At 42.9% G+C, this 17,281-nt stretch overlaps 1 protein-coding gene across 4 annotated transcripts in view; it reads left to right on the top strand.

The window, feature by feature from the left end:
• The window catches only part of LOC135396670 (protein sprint-like), a 92,999-nt gene that overhangs the window by 67,248 nt on the left and 8,470 nt on the right, over positions 1–17,281 (top strand). For all 4 annotated transcript variants that reach the window (XM_064627767.1, XM_064627769.1, XM_064627768.1 and 1 more), the window contains 5 exons: positions 4,887–5,002; positions 10,636–10,711; positions 12,926–13,057; positions 13,765–13,819; positions 15,701–15,960. In XM_064627767.1, coding sequence (XP_064483837.1) covers positions 4,887–5,002; positions 10,636–10,711; positions 12,926–13,057; positions 13,765–13,819; positions 15,701–15,960 — 639 coding nt within the window. The remainder of the gene's footprint in view (positions 1–4,886; positions 5,003–10,635; positions 10,712–12,925; positions 13,058–13,764; positions 13,820–15,700; positions 15,961–17,281) is intronic.

Raw genomic sequence — 17,281 nt, 5'->3', positions numbered from 1 at the left:
AAACAACCCAGAGGAGTGACTCGATTTCTTAAAATAGAAATCAGGACGCGCACTTAAGAATTTAGCGACAATGCTGCATTAGCAGGGATTCGCCACAATCTGTTGTCTCATGCTTATGTGGCAAAGTAATAATGCTTATACAAGACACCAATAGAAGTATTGAAGTTAAGTTGCGGAATGCATGGCAAAAAAGTCACTGAGCACCGAACACTCAACCTTGAAAAGCATTTGAGTACAGTACAATGAAACCTAACGTTACAGACACCTCTCCTAGATGGACACCCCCCTACTGCGGACAGCTGGGTTTCCCCTGGCAAGCTTTAATGCTCTTGCTTCAATACCTCTCGCGTACGGTGCACCCCCCTTCAGAGGACAATAATCCTGGTCCCGTGGGTGTAAGTACTAGAGAGGTTTCGCTGTACTAAATATTCATAAAACAAACTCATTACTTTGAAGTTCAATCACTATCAATCAATCAATCAATCAATGAATCAATTACTATCAAGTTACAATTTGTGAAATTTACTGCCAAACGTGCAGAAACAAACTCAAGATTAAAATGGATGACATTTGTAGCCGTCCTCACCTGCTATGACTCTATGAGACACCAGTCCTTGTTCCTGGGCTTCTAACGACCCCCTATCATTCACTAACATGCACTTCGGTCCAGAACGTTATCCAATGTATCCACTCAACACAAGGTGCGGCTCGCTTCTGCAGAGCACGACTTTCCAGAGAAGGACGCGCCACTGTAGAATATATGAGGTGCAACGTGTGTGTATGTAAGTGGCATAGCACCCAACTCAAAACGCACAAAGCTACTTTTACTCTACCTTCCTGTCTCCCAAAAGAAATAAATGAAGTATCTCACGGGTAACATGAGTTCTTCCCAAGAGTATCTTGAAGATACATACAGGTCAGCTCTGGAATAAACACCCCAAGAGGAAAGTCGATTTTTGTTCCTCGACTAAAATTTCGACTGCTCTAAAATTCGAACCTGTCTTCTGGCTCGCAGAATTCCAAAAAATCAGTTGGCGACTCTGTTACATCTAAGGCCTCTTTGAGGTTAAACCTGGTAAAACCTGTTTTTACCTCCCAATTTGTACCATTGTTGCTTCAGGTAAAACCCAAAAATTCCCCAAAATTAACTTAACAAAGTGCAAAGTCAGCCACCAATGCAGGCACTGGAGAACACTAAGCACTGCGCATCCAGCACAGCTGCTTGACATCTTGCTGTTCATCTAGAATGCAAGAGATGCACTTTATTTATTTTCTTAATTAATTTAAAATTTGCTTTTCCACCCCATATACTTTGCCTATCGATTTTGCCCCATTTTATAGACCCTAAAATAAAACCCGAATAAAAACACAAAGGTCTCATTATATACACATATTATATTACTGAAAATAACATGTCAACAATGTCAGTGATTCTCTAGTTGCAGTCAACACGGAATCAAAAAAACCAAAAACAGTCTAGTTGCAGGGTAGTTTCATTTTAAGTCTAACAACGTGTGAAAGTCGTATTTTTTAATTCGCCCAGAAAAAATATATGTTAGAGGACAGTTCAAACGACGCAAACTGCGCCACGTGCGACGCTGCACCATAGACACTGTCTACAGTCACCCACAGAACTCTGAGAGCCACAGATTTTCTGTTAAAAAATGACAAACTTGGCGTAAACGTTCAAAAAAGCCAAACTTTGTTACCAATTTGCTTCATGACGGAACCTTTGGGAACATCGGGCTTAGTGCCATTCGATAGGACATTGAAAGAGCTTTCGTGCTGTATAGAGCTCATTTTTCTCAGCCCAGTTGTTTCTGTGTTATTAGCTTGAGAATCACACATGATAGGCGAAAATTGCCAGTGTTGCATCTCAGTTTTCTCAAAAATGCCATTTTCGATTTCCTTGATTATTTTTCAAAACGTGGCGTCATGTCTCTACTTTAGACACCAAGTGAGACAATCTTTTATTTTTGCCTGAGAGACGCGCAGCGATTTTTTTTGTGAGGCAGGGTGTACGAGGCTACGGCCTTGCGCGCCCCACCCACGAGCACGAGACCTTCAACCTCTTCTTTGCTACAAGTGTCCCGCTGACGGACAAATCAATGACCACACTGTGTGAGCTTGTTGTAGTGTCCCCAGAGGATCACTTTACGTTTACCCAATGGCCTCCCAGTTCCGTCAGGCTCATTCAAACCGTGGGAGAGTACATGAGTTGCCTGTGCGCCCTTGACGAGAAGCCCCAGTTCGATGAACATGCCGACAAAGCAGTGAGAAGAAACGAAGCGCTTCGTAGAGATCTTTATCCACTGGTAACATCTTAGCTTTTGTTTCAGGTTGCTGCCAGTCCCCCAGGAAGTGTGAAAGTCACATCCTTTTCATTGGCAAAAGAACGAAAAACTGAAGTTTTGAAAAACGTAAAATGTGCCCATTGCGAGACCCCTGCAAGTGGTGGCTGCCACCATTGGATTAGCATCATCCGATAGCTTTACACATGTCCTTTCACATGATATAAAGTGAATGGGTTAGAGCGCATGGATGCCAGAAGGACTACTGAAGACCACACCGAGGGTTTAAGGTACCTACGGCTACCGGAAACGAGGGATTTTAGTTGTGCGTTGTTCTGTCGGAAATTTTGATTCCCACGGTGACACTGACACATCTCGGTGAGGGCGAACGTGTTATACTTGAGAGCAGCAACTGTCATCACAGCGGTCTTACGGGTTTTGTACCACTCGTCGTGGTTCCGAAATAACGCTACGGAGCATAAAACTAATTAAAGAGAGCATGCACACCTTTGGAACTATCACTTATTGCGCCCAAGCTAAGAGGCGATTGCAACCACGCGACCACAAGTTTGCATTCTCAGATGTTGTAACTTTCTGTCCCCTGTGGCCGTAGTTCTGCCTTCTTAATATTAACTCGCACGACAGCCTCATAGCGTGCGTATGTGTATTGCCTCAAGCACATGTGCGGGAGAATAGTGAATATGCGCACGTGCGTATACGCACACGTCGTGCGTGCGACTCCCATGAAAGTGCGTAATAGCAAGTTCAAGTCGCCCACGAAAGTATTGCCCTGCGTCTCCAAAGGAAAAAATAAACATACGTACCATAAGTGCAAAATAAGTACATAATGCAACATCTGGGCATTAAATTACAAAGCAAAGACTACGAAGCAAAACGCGCTCGTAAACATACGAAGAGCGCCTTTGTGTGGAAAAATCGCTCCGCAGAAAGGTAGACCTACGTCTCAATCCAAAAGAGAAAAGGTACTTTGCCAGCAGCGCAAAGTACCGGCATAATTCTGCCCCTGTGGATTAAATCGTCAAAAATATTCCGGCTTTTTAGAAATAATTAAGATCGAACATGCAAAATTTTCGCGTACCATTCGTGGTTTTGCGATACTAGGCGGACAAAGAATGCGCTTGAACCCAGTCACTTTATATCATGTGGAAGGTCATGTCTAAAGCTATCGGATGATGCTAATCCAATGGTGGCAGCCACCACCTGCAGGGGTCTCGCAATGGGCACATTTTACGTTTTTCGAAACTTTCGGTTTTCGTTCTTTTACAAATGAAAAGGATGTGCCTTTCACACTGCCTGGGGGACTGGCGGCAACCTGAAACAAAGGCTAAGATGTTACCAGTGGATAAAGATCTCTACGAGGCGCTTTGTTTCTTCTCACTGCTTCGTCGATATGTTCGTCGAACTGGGGCTTCTCGTCAAGGGCGCACAGGCAACTCATGTACTCTCCCACGGTTTGAACGAGCCTGATGGAACTGAGAGACCATTGGGTAAACGTAAAGTGATGCTTCGGGGGCACTACAACAAGCTCACGCAGTGTGGTCATTGATTTCTCCGTCAGCGGGACACATGTAGCAAAGAAGAGGTTGAAGGTCGCGTCCTCGTGGGTGGGGTGCGCAAGGCCGTAGCCTCGTGCACCCTGCCTCACAAAAAAAATCGCTGCGCGTCTCTCAGGCAAAAATAAAAGATTGTCTCACTTGGCGTCTAAAGTAGAGACATGATGCCACCTTTTGAAAAACAATCAAGGAAATCGAAGATGGCATTTTTGAGAAAATTGAGATGCAACATCAGCAATTTTAGCCTACCATGTGTGATTCTCAAGCTAATAACGCATAAACAACTGGGCTGAGAAAAATGAATTTTACACAGCACGAAAGCTCTTTCAACGTCCTATCGATTGATACTAAGTTCGATGTTCTCAGACGTTCCGTCATGAAGAAAATTGGTAACAAAGTTTGGCCTTTTTGAACGTTTACGCCAAGTTTGGCATTTTTTAACAGAAAAGCTGTGGCTCTCAGAGTTCTGTGGGTGGCTGTCGACAGTGTCTATTGTGCAGCCTATAATCACAAAAATCCTCCAGTTCCTAGGCATAAAGTCGGCGGTGCTAGATCCCATCAAAGTCGGTCCAGAAGAAAGCGAGCCCAAGCAGCCTCCGGCTTTCCCCCTCTCCTACGCGGAAACTACTACACGTACGAGCATCGCACATGGCGCGATTTGCGTCGTTTGAACTGTCCTCTAACATATATTTTTTCTGGGCAAATTAAAAATACGACTTTCATACGTTGTTCGATTTAAAATGAAACTACCCTGCAGTCATTATACTACAGGTTAGTTTCACATCAAGCTGACGTTTGCTGCTTGAATTGCTACTGATGTTTCCAATTTGTATGGCATGGGTGTCGATGTTAGGCCAGTATTTGAATGCTTGATAGTAGTATGGCAGATTACTAATGCAATATTCGATGCAGGGGTGGCAGTTTCCATGAAAAAATTCCTGATATCCAGAATTTTATTAGCAGGACTATGTTAAACCATCTATGCTGTATTTATTTTTCCGTATTGACACGATTGTTTCAGCTGAAGCCACACGAATTCATGAACATAGATGCTGTGATAGAAGAAGCACTTCACCGGCTTGTCATTCGGCCACTGAAGCAATACCTGTACCAACTTTTTGTGAACCACTTCACCAAGTGAGTGCTATGTAGGATTGTCCATACTGTTTATGCGTGTCTGCATATTGACGTAACAGCAAAATGCAGCCCCATTTTAAAACCATCGTCAGTTAGACTGTACACTGAAAACAACATGCATTTCTAGAGTTTGTCACCAGGGGCAGATCCAGTTATGCTGCATGACACCCCGTGCACTCCACCTGTTCTGGGTAGATCCTTTGTTGAACATCACTACAGGCCTATCTCTTTAACCTGTGTTTGTAGTAAAATACTGAAACATATTTTATATGCTCATATTATGGATCACCTTGACGGATATAATAATGTACCTAGTGATCAATATGACTTTAGGAGAAATTTTTGTGCAAATAGTGGCTCTTCGAGCTTGTCATTGATTTTTTGAATTACCAAATAGAGATTTACAGGTTGACGCTATCTACATTGATTTAAAAAATACATTCGGCCGTGTTACTCATAAACATGTTATTAGTGAATTATGCTCTCTGAAACTTCATCCTTCTGGTGTTGCATGGATATCTAGGTTTCTAATGTCAGGGACACAAAATGTGAAGTGGGGCAAATCAATATCCAGTTCATCAAATGTTCCACAAAAGTTTTATATTAGGTTCCCCTTTGTTCTTAATTTACGTCAATGATCTGCCCTGGAATCTTGAGTGTAATGTTTGTCTATACACGATGATTTGTTAATTTATTAAAGTGTGAACAACCACACAGATTGCAGTAGCTTACAGTCAAATCTTGATGTGTTAAAAGGCCTGGCGCAATGCATGGCAAATGGATGTAAAAGTGGGGGAAATTAATGTTATGTGTTAAGTAAAGTTTACTGAGAGCAAAATCAAGCTAAACTTACAATTATGCATTTACAGGAGTTGTACTTGAAAAAAGTTTGCATTATAGACATTTAGGAATAGTCATATCAGACAACCCCATAATGAGAATAATGAAGAACAGCTTTGCTGTGAGGCTTCTCGAAGTTCTCCTATTTCAGATTTTTTAAAACGTAATGTTTTTCTGGTACCTGCTGAAGTGAAATTATTGACATATAGCCTTCTAGTATTCTCCAAACTCGAACGTGCAGCAGAATTGGAGGCAATTATTATTTGAATCCACCCTCTTTTTTAAGAATCTTGAAATGTGCACGTTCTTTTATACATAAATCACAAAAATTTTGATATGTAGATAAGCCACAACCAGAATGACACAATTGTCGAGTGCAGAGACGACATGACTTTCAGCTTCTCTGGGCCAGAGAATGGTCTATCTCGCCATCAGATCAGTGCCTTCTGATTGGCTCAGTCACTACAAAACATGTGGCCCTCCATGCGAACGTGCTTCGCTGCTTTTATGCTCGAGAAGTTTGTGGTTTCGGTTTCGGCTTATTTGCATAGCAAAATTTAGATATGTATGTGCTTGTTTCAGGATTTTTAAAAAAGATGGTGGATTGAAAGAATGACTGGCTCCAATTCTGCTATCTTGCATTTCCCTGAGTAGATCTAATTAAAAAGTTAATTAAGGAATTTTAGGTAATTAGTAGTCCAGTAGTTACGCTTTCCGACAGTATGTTCACCTGGCTGCATAACCCACCTCTGAAAATTGTGCCTAGGTAGCTCTCATAGTTTTATTATAAAAATACTGTAAAGGATAAAAAGATGCTTTGATATTTTTGAACTTATACACAACAATGCTGTAAGGTGAGCACAGTGAGCATGTCTGAGGTGTGAAAGCTAAATATAAAATCCCCCTATTGGCTTCTCAGTGTAGGGTACCAAAATACCCATCTAGATGGATGGACACACACTTTGCCTACTTGCATAGCATATGCTTCTTCCAAGCAGTGGATGACAACACTGTTCTGGAAACAGCTGCCTTGTAAACGATGTTTCTTTAAACAGATAATGGTAGAATGCACATAAGACGAGGTCTGACAAGAACCACATCTTATGTGTAAGGCCCTGACTTTTCTGTGAATCCACGAAAATGTGCGGAATTTAGGATGTATTGCAGAATCTGGGGTTTTACATGGAATCTTGACTGAGGAATTCAGCTTTTGTGCTGGATATGGATGGCCCATAACCCCCTTCCCTGCACCCCTAATTGATTGGAAAACAAATGTGTACCACGCATCTCACGGCAACACTGGTTGAGCTCAAATAGATCTCGTTATTACTACTACTGTTTTACTCCCGTCAGAGATATCCTTTCTAGCGTATTCCTCACGGCGAAGCTTGCGATTACTAAACGTTCCCACCTGGGGAAACAAAAGGCAATGGGTGCAAAAGTTTGTATGGTACTGAAGAATTTGACGAAAACGCCAGATTATTTTTCTGCCATTAGTGCGTTAACTCCGTTATGCTACTGTTAAAACAGCACAAAGTACAATGTGATGCTTACCTACAACTGTATTTTGGATTTCTAAACACTTTACTTCTGTGTCATACAAGTTAATAAATATCTTGTCTTTGTATACCCCTGTCAGCCTAGACACGCGAGCACTTGCTGCGGAAAATTACAGGATTTCTTATTTTCTGCCGCAGAATTCGAGATTTGCCACAACAGAAAAAAAAACAGGCCCTTACTTATGTGTGTTCTGCCATGATCAGTTTCAGCCAACCAGCTCATCACCTTCTAGTTCTCTAAACAAAGTAGATGACTGATTCCCACTGTAGAGCATGGTTGCTGTTTGCGGATCATTTTAAAATCGAACTCTGAATGAACGGATCTGTCCAATTAATTACTTCCCATGGTACATTTTACTGGGCAGGTTAGCCACTTGTTGTAACAAAAATATGTCTGCCAGTCATCACTGCGGCTTTTCTGTGGTATTTTCATTCACAGCAATGCTGCAGGGACTAATATTACGGCACACTATCAGCGGCAGCTATCATGGCATGGAACAGTGTGTCTATAGCTGTGGAACAGAGATGCATAAGTTCCTTGTGAAGGAGAACGTCAAACCAGCTGAGATTTTGCAGATTACAAGCACAGTATGGGGAACAAACGATGTCAAGAAACGAAACGAATGGTGTAGGTTTCATTATTCTCCGATAAACGGCGTCAATACAGGAAGGCTCCGAAAAACAGCATTTTTCGGGTTTTCTTGAGACTTTACCATTTTTTTTACGAAAAATGTTTCAGTTACAAATGGGTAGGAAGAAGACAGTGTGTTGTCCATGTAGTAGTGAGCAGGTGAAAAATATTGTGGCTCATAGAACCGCATAGTTCTCAATTGAGAAGCCCTCAAAGTAGCTCGAAACGACTGTGTCACATTTCGACCAGTTTCTTTCTCCCCTTTTGCCTCAAAAATGGCTGAAGGTTGGGGCTTAAATATAGACACATTTTTCATCATTTCCAGTCCCCTGAAGAATATAATTTTTCAAAAAAAATTGGAGATGGTCAGGTTCCTTGCTTGGTCGAAATTTGCTGGAATTAGCCTCATGAGGACTTCTTGGAGCTAGGCATCGCGATTAATGCCCAGTTCTACTCCACATTGATAAAGGGTGCCATGCGAAACACAGTTCACAAACAAAAAAGGCCTGGGGTGCTATCCGGAAGGGTCATTCTTAATGACAAAGCCTGGTCTCAAACGTCAAATTTGATGGTAGCATCCCTGGCTGACATGTGCTGGGAGGTTTTGTCCTGCCCCTTACAGCCCAGATTTAGCCCCAAGCGATTACCATTTGTTTGGGCCCATTAAAGAGCACCTTGAAGGAAAGACGTTCCATCCAGATGAAGCCCTCCGGAAAGAGGGCTACGCTAAGATGGCGGTGGCTACGACAGCAGCTCACTTTTTCTACGTCACAGGCGTCCGAGTTGCCACAGCGATGGCAACGGTGTCTAAATGCATGCAGTGACTACTATGAAAAAGTGACATAGATTGGTGCTTCTAAAATTTTCCATTGTACAGGGTGTGTGCAGAAAAACATGACCCGCATTTTTACATGTAGCTCGTTGTCTACCTAGCCGAGGAACTTCCGGTGGCGCACGACGGCGTATTTATGCATGCGAAAGCTACAAAAAAATCCTGGAAGCCATACTCAGTGTAAAAAAATAAACAGAGCGCGAAAACATGGGCTTCCATGCATTAGAATAGGGCGGTCATTACAGTGCATGGTAGTGTATTTCGGTCTCAGGAGAATTATGTGCAGGCACCGCTAGGGGTACTGCCGATGAGCCTCCATGAGCATCCATGAGCCTCCATGAGCATGGATGAGCATCCATGTGGGACATCGTTTCGATTTATGCACCGATAGCTCCCCTAGCGGTACTTGAACACAACTCTCCTACGTCCACCGTGTTGCCCTTTCACGTACACCCTGTTGCCCACCATGTTGCCCTATTCTGATGCATGGAAGCCGATGTTTTCGTCGTTCCGTTTATTTTTTAAGCTGAGTATGGCTTCCACAATTTTTCTGCAGATTTCGCACGCATAAATGCGTCATCGTGCGCCACCGGAAGTTCGTCCGTTAGGTAGGCAACAAGCTATGTGCCTAAATGCGGGTCATGTTTTTCTGCACACACCCTGTATGTAAATAAATACAGGTCTCTGTCAACCTTAAACGACCCTTGTAGACAAAAATGTGTGCACTTATGATTCTGTTGAAGCATCTTTTCGTGTACATCTTTTGTTTCACGGTGGTCGATGGACACCTGGTCGTAATGTGAAGTTGCCACCATGGTACAGAACGGGTTCTCAAACTGTGTTCCACGCATCCCAGAAGTTCCACAATGACTTACAAGGCGCTCTACGGCCAGTGATCCAGCGCTACATGAAAAGAACCTCGAACTGTGTTGCTTGCACTGATGCTTTTGCAAATATTTGTATGAATATGTGCAGAACTATCCATTTTATTCATCGTTTCATCAAATAATTTGTAGCATATTTTCTTCTGCGGGCACGACGTATGTTGGGGGCGTTCCTCCCTATGATGAAAAAACAATTGGGCTGATTGGTATAGATCCACCAGGAAGGCGACAGCAGAACCACTGGACATCAGAAAACACAGGAGTAGTCACGCTTCCAAATGTTTACTACAAGACCCGTGTGCCAGTAAAACCTAACTCATCATCATCGTCATCATGTTTACTACGAGAAACAATCGCGACACGGCACTCCAAGAACCTCGACTTTTGCTTTCTAACCGGTTTCTAAACCACGTGCCACTGCTGATTAGGTGCTCCTGCGTTTTAGTCAACGTAGCAGTTGGGAGCTAACAGTTTTCATTTTTTAATGCTGGTCGTTTCTACAATCTATCTGACATACACGTCTGTAGATCCGAACAGTAATGTAATCGTGTCAACTCAGGCTGGTCACCTGAGAACCCCGCACATCCTTGCTTTTTAATATTGTTTCCTTAATATGTTCCTTAAGCCTTTCATTCTCACATCCCATGTTTCTATTGTCCCTTCCTGATGGTTGTTCCTCCCTTTGCCAAAAAATTTATAGGCGTCTTTTGAGCTAACAAAGTTTGAGAACCCTAGTACAGAATATATGCATGGTATAGTGCTGTGAGCTATTGTTAAACTCTTTCGTGTCCAGCATTTAAAAAAATGCTTTCAACGTGGTTCAGCATGTTATTGGAGTACTACATCCTTTCTAATGACCTAATGGAACACCTTACATCTTTTCATAGGACGGGGTCTCTAAAGCTTCTCTCCGACAACATCAAGTATGCCCGTACAAAGACACCAGAAGACCTTGGAATTGGGGTAAGACAAAAGAGTCACTGTGTTTGTGAAGTTGAAAGGTTGGTTATGCAAACTGGCCTCAATATTACCTGCACTGAGCATTGTCATTATGTGCATTTGTTGACACCGGAGAGGGCAGTTTGACTTTGTCTTGTCTTAGCACATGTGAATGGTGTGATGAACATGCAAATGCATATGTTTTTTTCCCACTGACTTCCCACAAGAAAGCAGTGGAGAGATTGGCTGAACCCCCTTGTGCATGTTTTAACCTGTATCACTTCCAGAACCAAAAGGCCTCGGATGTTTCGGCATGTCTCGTATAAGAAATAGTGTGATGTGTTGCCCAGTTAGTATTGAATTCATTGGTTGCAACATACGGCATACTTAACGTCAAACAACTGTACTCATATGAACTAACCTTGGCAATTATACGCTTGTATAGTTGCAACAATTCTCTTTCTAGAAAAGTATTGTGTAACAGTAAATACATATGGCCTTCGACAAAGTTTGCTTCTCTACCGGTACCGCCCACTTTTGTACGCCTCCCAAACCTTCTGCAAAGACGAGATCAGGTCCCCCCTCAAGTCCTCCGAGCCCATTTTCATGCTCTGGTAGACGAGAAGTTTTCTACGTTTACGGCAGCATATACTGATGGCGCATCCCGAAACAACAAGTCCGCCTCAGCCTTCGTCATTCCATCCGAAGGCGTCGTGCACGGAAGACGCCTTTCACATCCAACCTCCTCCACAGCTGCGGAACTCTATGCCATCCTTTTCTTTCTACAACACATCGCTGATTTTCCACCCCGGGAATGGGCAGTCTTTACAGACTCCAAATCTGCACTTCAAGCAATTGAAAATTCCGGCATACGAGGCCCATCCGCACCCCTAGTCACAGACGTGTTAATGGCTTACCACACTATCTACGCCGCAGGCCACAGGCTAGTTCTCCAGTGGGTTCCAGCCCATTGTGGTGTCGTGGGGAACGAGCAGGCCGACAGCGCCGCAGAAGCAGCACTTTCGTCTCGGAACCGGACCCGTATAGTTCTGCTCAGAGGAGACCGGCGTTCAATTCTGCGACGTCTAGTGACACCCCTGGCTTCCCGCCAACGGACAACCGACATTCTTCCCCCCTCTATGTTGAACAGAGTTGATCCCACGCTCGCTTTCCGCATGCCACGAAACACATCTCGTCAGGATGCTGCATTAATCCACCGCATGCGCCTCGATGTGGCCTTTACAGCTCAGTGGCGTTACCGCTTGAGACAAATTGATTCTCCCACCTGCTGCCACTGTGGTGCTCTTGAGGATCTGGAGCACATTCTTCTCCATTGCCCTCACTACGAACCTTCCCGAATCACACTCTCCGAGTCTCTTCGTCAGCTGGACTCTCGCCCTTTCTCCCTACCGAAATTGCTTGGTCCCTGGCCCAATCCAGCCCAGCAACGCTCTGCGCTCAAAGCTCTTCTGACATTTCTGGACACCATCGGACTTCGATCGTTATTGTAAAGGGGCTCGTTATTTTATTCCCCCCATTCCACCAAGCAATGGGGTAGAGTATCGCCTCTTGCGATGAAACTCCCCACTCTCCAAGGCCGAAAATAAAGTTGTTGTTGTTGTTTGCTTCCCAAGCCGTGTTCCCAAATTATGGTTTCCAGTGTCTGACATGGAAGATCCTAGATTTACTAAATGAATATCCAGTTATTTTAGCACTTCTGCACAGCAATGCCTCAACACAACAAATAATTAAAACAATTAAAGGAGTGCTGCTCATGTAGTTATGGTCATCGGTTATGATGGTACTCATTGTGCACATACATGTTGTGTATATCTGACCTTGTTTTTCCTCTATTTTGTCTCTTTTTTTCTCCACATGCACATTTAAGCGTAGGGTTACGGTGGAATATATATGTTGTCATGTATATTCGCCTTCCATATGTGTAGGATGTGTGTGTAGTATTATTATGTACACAGGTTCCTATATCTATTGCCAATTCTAATTTAGAAACTCCCCATTCATTATCTAAAAATAAAGTTGTTGTTGTTGTTGTTAATTTAGAGGGCATGAGAATTTTACATATATCCACTTGCCTCTGGCACGTGTATTTTGTAGGGTGGCTCCGCCTCATCGGGCACCTTGTACCTTTAGCCGTGCTCCCAAGACAGCCTGTCTTAAATAAATAAAATACAAAATATCCAGAAACAACAGTATGTAATCCATGTCCTTGCTGTGCAGAAAGACTACCAGCCACCACAGGGCATATCGCTGGAAGTGGTAAAGTATTTTCTGTCAAGGCTTCAGCAGTCGTACTCACCCCTCAAGAAGCTGGAGAATCTGTTAGCTGCTATCTCTACCATCTACAACAGTGTAAGTGATATTTTGGTCCATTTAGTTGGGTGGTGCTCTTTTTAGTGCAGGATGCATTCTAACGGAACTATTGTTAGCGCTCACAAGGTGTGATCACTTCTCTCTCAACTTGCCTACGTTGAAAGACAATCGAAAAAGTATTTAAAAAAAAAGCTCAAGTGAAAGTGCTGAGAATGGGGATTGATTAAGAGTCCTTTTGATTTGAAGTTTATCACATTACCAAGACCTATCAAATTGTCTCAGCCTGGCAGTGTACATCTTCTTGTTGGACATCACTCAAAACATCCGTACAGCACCTATCTACAAAAAGGCCAGCTACGTGACTTTGTGCACGCTTTGCATACTTGTGAGGTATACAACAAAGTCGAGTGTGCAAGACAAACACCGGGTCGAGTTTCACAAATGAAACAGTGTGCAGGTATCTGTACCATGGAAATATTGTCAAAGGGCAAAGGGTGTAGTTAGTCCTATGTAACTTACATCAGTGTTCACAAACCGATTGTCTGTACAAAACAATCTGCAGTGATGACCAGTCATCATGATTGCTTTTTTTTTTTCCAAGCAAGAAGGCCTTGTAGGCTCTTGACCACAATTCCGTATGGTTGTGTTGCGAATGCATTCTGTATGTTTCGTCAAAAGATCAAAAGTGTGCAAAGATATTTTCTCTCTTTCTCTTTCTGTGTCTTATTGTGTGCTTATCATTTCAGGTTCAGAAGGACACACAGTCTCGAGAATCCGATAGTCTGTCCCTGGGAGCGGATGGTGAGTAAAACCGGACACAGTCTGCTTCTCACTGTATAGTGATCTTTCAACGTAAAGAGCCTCAGTACGGGCGCATGAAAGAAGTGTTGTAATGATTGCTGAGATGAACAGTAATTTAAATGAAAAGAAGTTATTTAGAATTCACCTCAATAAGGAATAGTTTTTTTGAGGACTTCTGCGCTGCTGCATAGCTGTGCTAGATGCAATATGGTAACCATATATGGAATACAATGACTACCACCATTCTACCGTGGATGTAACAGTCTCTATTCCCGCGGATTTTGTTTCTAAAATGTGCAGCGATGTGGGCAGAAACACTTTGTCCATCAACAAGCCTCCTGTGCTTAACAGAAGATTGTTCTATTTGTTGAAGAGAAGTAATAATGTGGCATGCATTCTAGCGCCAGGCATCGGATTGGAATTTTCATGGCATGGAAGATAGATGTGGGAGCAGTGAACTGCAATGGATCCCCCCATCTCTCTCTCTCTTGCACATGCGTGTGCTCAAACACGTATGCACATACAGCATGTTTCACCTAACATGTTAAAAAATCATACTAAGAACTCTACTTGTCTGAAAATCATGGGGTCAACACTGTTTATCTCAGGGGAACTTTTGCCATAGCTTCCGAGCACCTTTATCAATTTTTGAACTCCAAGTTGCCAAGCCAGCCTGACTTTCTCACAGCACTACTCTACAACTTTCAAATTAAAACCACCAACAAATTTTTATTAATTAACCAAATTAATTATGTATGAAAGCTCATTAAGGCTGGCACAGGCTGTTGAAACAATGTTACGTTGAAGTAGGCCATATCGTTACAGTGAACCCTCGTTAGTATGACCTCCGTTAATCTGACATGCTCGCTTTATGACGTTTTTTCTTGGGAACCGTTTCGCTGCCATGTAAATCCACATCATTAGTATGACAATTTGCTTATCCGACCATGACAGGTTTGTGTCACAAGTAGGATCGGACACATGCATTATCCTCTCGTTATTATGACTGCGGCATTTGGACTAGCCCCAAGGAGAGGCTACCACGTACCTCAGGCAGAGGGCAGCACGTGTTAAAGTAGGCCTACAAGGTTTGGGATGGCTCCTGATCTTCTTGACTTCGTGATTACGCACAGTGCTTTTCAAACCGCCAAAGTGCTGAAGTGCTTGAAAAGGCAGTGACCACAGTACCAGATCACACAGTGCTTTACGAGAGTGACATGTTGTGTCTGCCCAGAGGTCGCCTGATAACGCTGTGGATCAGAGCCGTTAACCGTTAGCCATTTAATAAATGGCTCTGCTGAGGATGGGGTGCCTGAAGATGAACTGAGTGGGCCCCCACACGTCACTGCGAAGGAGACCAGCAAAGCACTAAAGCTGGCCCTGTTATTCTTTGAGCAATAGAAGGACATTTATTTATTTTGCAAGGACGAGTGCACAATTAATGGTGCTATTGTCCATTTAGAAAACTTGATTACTGAAAATTGTTCCAAGTAGACATTGGTAACAGACTTTTTCCGAAAATAAATCATTCTAACTACGTAGGGTTTCGTTCTGCACGGCAGTCTGTCCGGAGGATGCGTTTCCCGTTAGTATGACGATTTGCTTTATGACCAAAATGCATGGGAATTGTGGTGGTTATATTAACTGTAATGGATACATGCACAGCACTTTTCAAAGGAAAAGTAAGCCTTGAACGTAGGAAAATTGGCACACTCCTCAATAAGCACCTTGTAGATACAGAAAAAACATGTATGCTTGGTTGATATAGTAATTCATTATTTCTTTGTTAACTGCCTTTGACAGCCTGTTGGTGCACACAAAGTATTTAATTTACAACAGAGATTTCAGATGCGTTACTATCAATTTTTGCATACTTTTCAGACTTCCTGCCAATCTTCATCTATGTGCTGGTGCAGTGTGGGCTTATCTCTGCAGAGATAGAGGCAGAATACATGTGGGGGCTACTACACCCATCTCTCCTGACTGGGGAAGGGGGTTACTACCTGACCACTCTGAGCAGTGCTGTTCACATCCTGAAAAATCTTCATAGCCCCACAATTGCATCACCTCCCCCATCTGCACCGAAGGCACTGGCATCATCAAAGCTGCTTGCTTGCGGTGGTGATTGCAAGTGGTACAAGGTGAGTCAGTCATCATGCAACACAGGAAGTCTAGCTTAGGGGTTCCACTGCTTGCTAGGTCAAGCCTCCGGTCATGTCAGCTTTGGCAAAGTGATCTCCATTACTACAGTCAAACTCCTTTACAACGAAAGTCAGGAGACCACGAAAAAGATTTGTTGTAAAGGTAAATTCGTTAAAGAGGATGTGCATCATATTGCTGCAGTACAAAGTCGTAGTTTTATGTAGTACCGCAGTAATATACTGTAAAAGCAGTATGCTCTTGAAAGACCACTTGGTTCCTACCTGAAGCACAAAATTCCGAAGCGTGCAAGTTCTCGTTCGCGTTTGAATAAGAAAAGTACATCTGCAGCATGAGATGAGATAGATGCTCATGTATTTGTACATTCAATTTACGATCCTTGGACATTTTCTCTGTCTTCCTACAACTAAGTTGGTTTAGCACCCATCGTTTTGCTGGACGTTTGTTTACTATTGTGGTTCGCGTCTGCGCCGAGTAGTGTCGCCATTACCACAGTGTGGAGTTTGGGTTTCAATATATTTCGGTATCGCAGTAAATAAAGGCGTATGAAGAACGGGTGGCCTTTTATGTCAGAGTTATATTACGGTGGTAATGTTGCTCTTTCAAGAAATCATGAACAAGGGCTACATTCATCTCGGCGTGAAAAAATCTGTCAGCACATGAGGTCACATGAGCGCCGGACAGTACAAGTGGGTATTTACCAGTCGCTCTTTGTGATGGGGTCAATAAACCCTGGGAATACCCTGGTGATTCTGGGAATTTCGTTGTAAGAGTATAAGATATGGCGGAAAAGACTGGAAAATCACTTCGCTATTCCAGTACGTTCCTCGTAAAGAAATTTGTTGTAAATGTCCGAAAATTACATTGGTCCTATGAGTGTTTGACAAGACCGCGAAAAAGTTTGTTGTAATGGATTTTTCATTAAAAAGGCGTTCGTTCTAAAGGAGTTTGACAGTAATCGTATTCCAATGTGATCTGTAAGCATTTCATTGTTAGAGCTGTGAGAATATTCAGATTTTTCAAATACTAGAGGTAATAATTGCATATTCGATTCGAATTCAGAATATAGTAGAATATCAGAATACAGTGAAACCTGCGTATAACGATATTGATGGTTATCGCTAATTTAATCGTTACGTGAATTCCCTGGGAATGTGAATCGTTATGTGAGGGATATCGCTACAGGAGGGCTGGCCTAGGTCAGTGCCATCCTACGGAAGACGCATGCTGTGCGTTATCCCACGAGCGACGCTAATGATGGACGCTACAAAAAAGGTTGGAAATACCAATATTTTATCGAAA

The sequence above is a fragment of the Ornithodoros turicata genome, chromosome 6 (assembly GCF_037126465.1).
Source record: "Ornithodoros turicata isolate Travis chromosome 6, ASM3712646v1, whole genome shotgun sequence".
Taxonomy (NCBI): domain Eukaryota; kingdom Metazoa; phylum Arthropoda; class Arachnida; order Ixodida; family Argasidae; genus Ornithodoros; species Ornithodoros turicata.
This window is presented reverse-complemented; position numbering and strand designations above follow the sequence as displayed.